Source organism: Eschrichtius robustus, chromosome 10, assembly GCF_028021215.1.
Source record: "Eschrichtius robustus isolate mEscRob2 chromosome 10, mEscRob2.pri, whole genome shotgun sequence".
In the NCBI taxonomy this organism is placed as follows: domain Eukaryota; kingdom Metazoa; phylum Chordata; class Mammalia; order Artiodactyla; family Eschrichtiidae; genus Eschrichtius; species Eschrichtius robustus.
Window position 1 is genome coordinate 84,745,756 of NC_090833.1, and position 8,155 is coordinate 84,753,910.

Here is an 8,155-nt window from a genome sequence, read left to right on the forward strand (position 1 = left end):
AAATTCTCTTAATGGAAAAAATTTCAATTCCCTGGAAGACTGTGAAAGGCACCTGGAACAGTTCTTTGCTCAAAAAGATAAAAAGTTTTGGGAAGATGGAATTATGAAGTTGCCTGAAAAATGCAGAAGGTAGTGGAACAAAAAGGGTGAATATGTTGTTCAATGACGTTCTTGGTAAAAATGAAAAATGTGTCTTTTATTTTTTCTTGAAAACCGAAGGCACTTTTTGGCCAACCCAATAAAATGAACTCTGTTCTGTGATTCTTTCCAGGTTCTAATTTCACCTTTATTTTTACTATCTACTTGAAAATTACCTTTTTTCCAAGTCTAGTGGTTTATATTAATTTAACAAATATTGAACCCTTGTCATGTGTCAGATATCTTGTACTGGCTACATTGCAGCATACCAAGTCTAATCAGATGTGATCCTTGTATCACGTGCCTAGTTAATGACAGGCCAGGTGACATATATGTGTCATAGGTACTAAGAGAAGGAAGAGTTTACTTCTGATTGATGATCAGGAAAGGTTTCTTGGAAGAGATGGGGTCTGGATTTTTTTAAGAAGTGTATTAGGAATGGGGCAAGCTCCACAGTAAATGGCTTAAGCAAAGCAGGCATTTTCAGGAATTAGTAACTCTTAAGTTGTGCTTGGCAATTCAAGAAATGATTTAAGGCAACTTACATTAAAATACATAAAACAGAATATGGACTTCTGTTTGAAAAACAGGACCAATGCTTTTCTTATAAAAATTATATTCTACTTTTTCTTCAGGAGCTTTTACTTGAAGATTTTAAAGCTATTATAAAAGCATTAGGAAGAATAATGTGCATGTGGTATCATTTCACTAGGAAAATTAGTAATATATTAGACACTGGAACTTGAACATTTTTTGTATAAAAGGTGGCTTAGGATATCAAAATGAATACTAAAGCCAGTTTTTCTCTTCCTGTTTCTGATTTCTGAGCCTTGTTTTGATTAACTATATGTAGATAGCTGTTTCTTGTTTTCTATTCTGTATTAATGAGGATGTTCACATTTTCATATTAATACCATCTGTTTTTCTCTCTTTTTCCTGTAGACTATGGTAGCATTTGACATGGATGGCAAAGTACGAAAACCCAAGTTTGAGCTCGATAGTGAACAAGTTCGATATGAGCACAGATTTGCTCCATTCAACAGTGTAATGACACCACCACCAGTGCACTATCTGCAGTTCAAGGTGAAACCTGCTCCTTAAAATAATTGTAAAATATTTAGTCTTAGACCTCCCTGGTGATGGGCTGTTCGTACCTAGCCATTTTGTTAAAATAGTCAAGTCAAACTAATTGGATCAATGGGATAAAGTGATAAAATAGCAGTTTTAAATAGTATGAAAATTATTTGACTTTGGATATACTCATCACATTAACAGTTACTTAAATATGAGAATAATATGAGGTGTGGTATATGAAGATTGAAAATTGAATAGGAAAAAAATAGGGACATGCCAGGTGTTTGCTTTAGTGTCCGTATGTGAATGGATAATCAATGTAGAATTCTTTAATTTAAAAAAGGTATTTTAGGGCTCCCCTGGTGGCGCAGTGGTTGAGAATCTGCCTGCTAATGCAGGGGACACAGGTTTGAGCCCTGGTCTGGGAAGATCCCACATGCCGCGGAGCGACTGGGTCTGTGAGCCACAACTACTGAGCCTGCGCGTCTGGAGCCTGTGCTCGGCAACAAGAGAGGCCGCGATAGTGGGAGGTCCGCGCACCGCGATGAAGAGTGGCCCCCACTTGCCACAACTAGAGAAAGCCCTCGCACAGAAACGAAGACCCAACACAGCCAAAAATTAATTAATTAATTAATTAATCAAAAAAAAAAAGGTATTTTAGAGTTTTTTCATATTAAGCATGTTTTAAATAATAGTATTTCTTTTTTTTAGGAAATGTCTGACCTCAATAAATATAGCCCTCCTCCTCAGTCTCCAGAACTGTATGTGGCAGCTAGTAAGCACTTTCAGCAGGCAAAAATGATATTGGAAAATATCCCAAACCCAGACCATGAGGTAAGACTGCAGTCACAGTAATTCTAGAGGAAAAGCTTGGCAGGAAGTACCTATCTTACTACTGGATGACAGTTTAATTATAAAACGAACCTTACAGTATTAATAAATGAAGCCTGTCATGTTTCTGCTAAGGATTTCAAATAGCTTTGCTAACCTAACCTTGTCAGACTTAAAATTATTTGATGAAAGAAGTGATGTAAATATCTCCTTTGTGTACATTTAGAAATCAATGCAAAGAGAAATTAAGACTTAGAACCATAAAGTAAGCAGAAAGAATAGAAATAAGATCCAGATTGATCCACAGTTCAGTTGTTAAGATTAAAAATTTTTAATTTATAGTTTACTGTATTAAAATATAATTATATAAATCTTAAATCTAAAAAATGATCTGGTCAATTATCACAGGACGTAAAAACAACTGTATTCCACTTAAAATAAAGACTATTGTTTTGAAGACTATTTTGAGTATCATTCTAGAGTTTAGAACTTATAAAATATAAAATACTGTTTCAGCCTTTTGTTAGTTTCATAATTTATACCTAATTTTATTGAAATGCGTTTATTCTGTAAATGAGAGTTACCTGTAACACACAGACCATTTTGTGGAGTATATCTTGGTACAAACTCCATGGAAGGGTATTTTAGCAATCTGTCAAAAATCACATGTCCTTAGGCCCAGAAATTCTGCTTCTTGGGATTTATCTTATAGATAACATGTGCACATGCGGGAAATGATGAATATACAAGAGTATTTATTACAGCAGGATTTGTAATAGTAAAAGAATGAGGAAACTTTAGTGTCCATCAAAAGGAACTGTTACATGATTTTTCATTATGCAGTAGAGTACCATGTAGCCCTAAAAAGGACAAGGAAGATATTTATTTACTGTAATGGAATGTTCTTCAGAATATAAGAAGTTTAAAAAGCAAGCTTAAAATCTGTATGTATAGTATGCTGCCATTTCAGTCAAGAGGAACAAAGGAAGACCACATGTATGTGTGCCAATATTATATGAATATAACATATCTCTGGAAAGATACATAAGAATTAATAACAGTGTTTGCTTCTTAGGGTTGCTAAGTGCCTTAGGGAAGAGGGGTAGGAGAGAGATGACTTTTTAAAAAAATCATAGATAGTCATGTAATGAAAGAAAATAAAAGGGGGGAGTGTAAAAATTAGAGGAAGGTGCCTGTAATAGATGGAATATTTCTTTTAGTGGACTTCATTTATTTAACTCAACAAATATTGTTGAGTGCCTACTATGTCCTAAGCACTATGGTAGGTTCCAGCAGGGAAAAAACACAGAAATCTGGGCCCTCCTCGGGGCAGGGGAGGCAAGCAGTAAATAAATAAATAAGTTACATAGTGTATTAGAAGATCATAAGTACTATGAAGAAAAATCAAGCTGGGAATAGGGATAGTGAATGCTACAAGAAGGAGGCGGGTGGAGGGGATTAGACATTTTTAAATAAGTTGGCCTCTGGGCAAGTCCTGGAAGAAGGTGAAGAAGCAAGTCACGTGGCCATCTGGGGATGGAGCCTTCTAGGCAGAGGGATCCACTATGTGTAAAGGTGCAGAGGTCGGAGTGTGCCCTGTTGTATTTGAAGAACAGCCAAGGGCTTTGTGTTGGAGTGAGGTGAACAAGGGGGTGAGCTGTTGGGGAGTTCTGAGCAGAGGTGTGACCAGATCTGATTTTTGTTCTAAAGGATCACTCTGGCCACTGTGCTGAAAAGAGACTGTGGTGGGACCAAGGGTGGAAGCAGGGGAGCCAGTTAGAGGCCATAGCTATGATCCAGTTGAAAGGTGGTGGTGCCAGTGGATCAGAAGTGATTGCGTCCTCTGTGAATTTTAAGGTCTAGCCAATGGGATTGATTGATGGTGATGGATTGGATGTGGGGTAAGAGAAAGAGAGTCAAGGATGGTTTTGAGGGTTTTGGCCTGAGCACCACCAGGGTGGATTGAGTCATGTAGGGAAGACTGCAGGCTGGAGCACGGGGGAGGCAGGGCTGGGAAGGTCAGGAGCTCAGTTTTGGACATGGCTTTTGGATGTCCAAATGGAGTAGTCATGTAGGTAAGTGGATGTGTGATCTGGAGCTGAGGAGAAGCAGTTCCTGAACTCGTGGTGACGTGTCAAGTGAGGTCACTAAGAAGAGGGCAGTGGGAACTTGTTTTCCTTCAAGTTGCCCATTACTTCCTCTTAAGAGAAGTGAATATTCCATTCCATTGTTATTCATGTGTTCAGGCGAAGCCTTTTAGACAAATGGTTGTCAGAAGTAACAGTCAACACTTAAAGGACACTTATTACCTGCCAGGTGTGGGTCTCAGCTCATAATATGTATTAACTCACTTAATCCTCAGAACAAATCTTTGTGGGATAGGTAAATTATTATCCCTATTTTTACAGATGAAGAAACTAAGGAACAGAGAGGTTAGAAAACTTCCAGAGGTTTCATAGCTAGTAAGTGGCAAAGCTGGAATTTGAAAACGGACAGCTTAACTCCAGAGTCCATGCCCCAAACACTATATTGTATTGTCTTTGTAGGACTTTGCAACGTAATGTTTTGTTTTAATGAAAACGAGATACAGTAGCCCTTTCAAGTTTTCCTGGTTGACTACTAGAGTTCTGTGTTACTAAAAGACGTATGATGGTGTTCATGTTTTTAAATTGCCTTTATTTTAATAAAATATCAACACTTACATCGTGCCAATTTCCTCTTATTATCTATATATCAATACATTTTGACTATGAATTTTATGTTTTGATAGCTTAATGTTGCTCATTGTTTAGGTCAATAGAATTTTAAAGGTTGCCAAACCCAACTTTGTGGTTGTGAAGTTATTGGCAGGAGGACACAAAAAGGAATCTAAGGTAAGTATATTGTAGGGAAAATAAATGGTCTTAATTTATTGTAAAACTTCATTTTGTTTTTCAGTAAGATGAATAAATATTAAAAAAAGTCAAAACGCTCATAGAAACTATTCTAAAAGAGATTCAGTGGCAGAAAATAAATTAGAGCTTGCCGTTTTTCCTTGAAACTTAAAGATTTTGTTGACTTAAAATCTCTAAAGTCTGCGCTTCCATGTAAATTACTGAGTGACTTAAGGTAATAAAAGAAAATGTGTATAAACAAATTTATGGGAGAGTTATTTAAAAAGTCATCTGCCTTTAGAAAAGTGAATGCTTCAATAATTAAAGACTTTAATGGCTCAGGACATGGAAGATTCTGTAAGCTTCCGTTGGTAATGCTGTTGTATCATTAGTGCTGTATCAACATTCGGTGCAGAAGTAAGAGGCCAACCACCGAGGCATTTTTGGTGGCATTTGCCCATTATATACATACGTCTATTTGTTTACTCCCATTGCTTTTCTATGATCTCTCTTCCTTATCTCCTGCTTTGCTTTAGCAGTGATTCATTTCATTGCTCAGGAGTATCAGCGACCCTGGAACTAAAAAAAAAATTGCTGGCCCATGACCTTTTCCTGTAATTTAAGTCCATTTTCCTTTGCTAACTATTCTCTGAAGTTAGAAAACCACTGCTCAGAATGTTTTCTAATGACCTTCATAATCCCAGAGATAAGCTACATCATTTTCTTCTAAATCTCTTTTGTGCTGCCTTGTCTCTAAAAACATGAGAAACTCTAAAATTATAATAGTCTTTATTTTGTTTACTGTCTGAATATGTATAAGATACATTAATTGACTTTGTTTTCTTTACAGGTTCCTCCTGAATTTGATTTCTCTGCTCACAAATATTTTCCTGTTGTGAAACTTGTTTGAAAGAGAGACTGAAAAGGTGACCAAAGAGGTGGAGTCTACTTTCAGATTCTACTCTTAGAGGATCTATCCATCAGTCTTACCACATAACATGCAGTGAGATGGATTTCTTGGGTAACAACCCATTATAAGGAATACTTTTAATTTGACAGCCTTACATGACGTGAATGAAAACTGCTGTTTTAAAGTGGTTTATTATGTTCCATGGATGAAACTGGTCTTATTGAATGCATTGATGAACGTTATATGGTTTTATTACAGATTTACTCAGAAATCATTTTTTATGAATGATTGAGTGAAAATAGTGTTTGTAAAGGTTAATAAATTTCTTGACAAAAAATGTACTACTGGAGATGAAAAACAATAGCACTTTGTTGATACATGTTAAGAATTGAAGGTGTTTATTACTCTTAATGTTTGAGTAGTTCAAACAAATTATCCAAAAGAAGTTTCAAATTAAGGGATTTTTTTAAACACTCACATGGGATTTGGGCAAAATACATTTAAAAGGGATTCTGGGGGGGCCTCCTAGCTACATAGGGAGACTAAATTACATGGGGATTGTGATTTTATGTGTCATGGTATCTTAAATTATATACCTGTCAGAATATAGATTTTTTTTTAAAATCCTTTAACTGTTACATTTGGCACTTTTAAAAGATTACACATCATGTTTGCTAGTGACATTATTCAAAAGATAAGACTGTATAGATTTGTTCACTTTTAGAGTTAGGTTTCAACACGGCATGCTCCTTTTTCTTTACTACTTCACAGTTTAACCCATCAGACATTTTCAATCAGGGTCTTTCCAGCATCCTCTGGCTTTGAAAATTGACTTAAATCACCTATACCTACAAATGCCCAGTGCCAGTGGCTTCACCCTTCTTCCTTTGCTGCCAGTTCCTCTTCCTGTCTCTGCTCTGCTGTTCTGTGTCACTTTCCTTCTCCTCCACAGGAAGCAATACTATTAGCAGAATGAGCTACCCTGCGCCTAACTTAAATTGACTTTTGGCTTGGCTTAAGACTAGCACCCATTTTATATTTGCTCTGTGGTTTCTGAGTTTCAAATATCCTAATTCTTATTTGACACCTTTCTTGCAAATGTGATTATTGAAACTTTATTTCTGGAAATATTTGCAAGCAGCTAACCTGAGCGAATCTTGCCGGCTATAGAGTAAGAACTTTCCTGACCCCCTCCTTCGTGGCTGTTTGAAGTAAACTGGCGACACATGTGTCATCCAGGAACAGCCAGTAGGCATCCTGAAATCTCAGAATCCAGAAGTCTTTAAAAATAAAGTAGGCTGTACAGTAGAAACTTGAGCAATGAAGAGAGAGAGAATATACCTGTTGTTAGCTATGTGGTTAGTTTTTTGAGAAGGAAACACTTTCTGGCTGGTAATTTCTGAACACTTCAAACAAAAATGACAGAAATGGTAGAAAAGAGGCAGTAGAAGAAAGAATCAAAAGAAAATGCACAGAGGATAACAAACAGCAAGATTTTGCAAACCGCCAAGAGCCTGAGGCAAGCTAGAAGAATGCGGGTCAGGGCCTCCAGGGACTGTTGGATTAAGAGGGCACTCTGGCGTTTTTTAAATGATGTCTAATTAGGTCAGCTAATGTAAATGAAAGTTACTGAGCAAGTGTTCTGCCTAATTAGAGAGCACCTAAGGCTGTTTTTTCAGGAGTGGGTCTTCTTAAGAGCAAAGAGTGTTCCTAAGTTTTAACTGCAGGTTTCTAATCAGAAAAGCTGAAAGTTACATTTTTTAGAACTTTTAAAATATCTGCCATTCCAGGTGCTAAAAAAAATGATGGGGGAAATAAGACCACCTCTCCCCTCACAGATCTAACCACCTTAAGAATGCAGAAAAGCAGACAGGTCTTTATCCTGGGGACAATGCAGTATGCTGGTGTAGGAGAACCACCTCACATAAAAGATTTATGGAGAAAGTCTCCATCTCATCTGGGTCCCAAAGATTAATAAAGAGGCATTATTAGCTGGTAAAGGGGTCCTAGACAGGGACACAGAGATGTGTCTCAAGCCTGAGATGAGAAGGTGGCAGTTTGACTAAAGTATAGAGCGGGACAAGGGGCTGGAGGGATGAGCTTGAGAAGTGAGGGGAGGCCAGTCCTCCAGAACCTGGGAAGCCAGGTGAACGAATTTGACTGTCTGATGTTGGTGGATACCACTAAAAGGTTTGACTCGGGGAAACAACAGGATCAAATCAGATCTGCTTGCTTGCTCAAGACTGCTGGTTCAAAAGGGGACAAGGCTGCAGGCAGGGAAGCTCCTCAGGTGAGAGGAAATGATGGTTGGTCTTAATTAAGGTAGTGG

The 8,155-nt window shown here is 37.4% G+C and overlaps 1 protein-coding gene across 3 annotated transcripts in view; it reads left to right on the forward strand.

The window, feature by feature from the left end:
• NAA35 (N-alpha-acetyltransferase 35, NatC auxiliary subunit) overlaps nt 1–6,141 on the forward strand; it is a 94,084-nt gene extending 87,943 nt beyond the window's left edge. For all 3 annotated transcript variants that reach the window (XM_068553401.1, XM_068553403.1, XM_068553402.1), the window contains 4 exons: nt 1,081–1,221; nt 1,924–2,046; nt 4,836–4,916; nt 5,767–6,141. In XM_068553401.1, the coding sequence (XP_068409502.1) occupies nt 1,081–1,221; nt 1,924–2,046; nt 4,836–4,916; nt 5,767–5,826 (405 nt within the window). In that variant the 3' untranslated portion in view covers nt 5,827–6,141. The remainder of the gene's footprint in view (nt 1–1,080; nt 1,222–1,923; nt 2,047–4,835; nt 4,917–5,766) is intronic.
• Nucleotides 6,142–8,155: the final 2,014 nt, after the last annotated feature.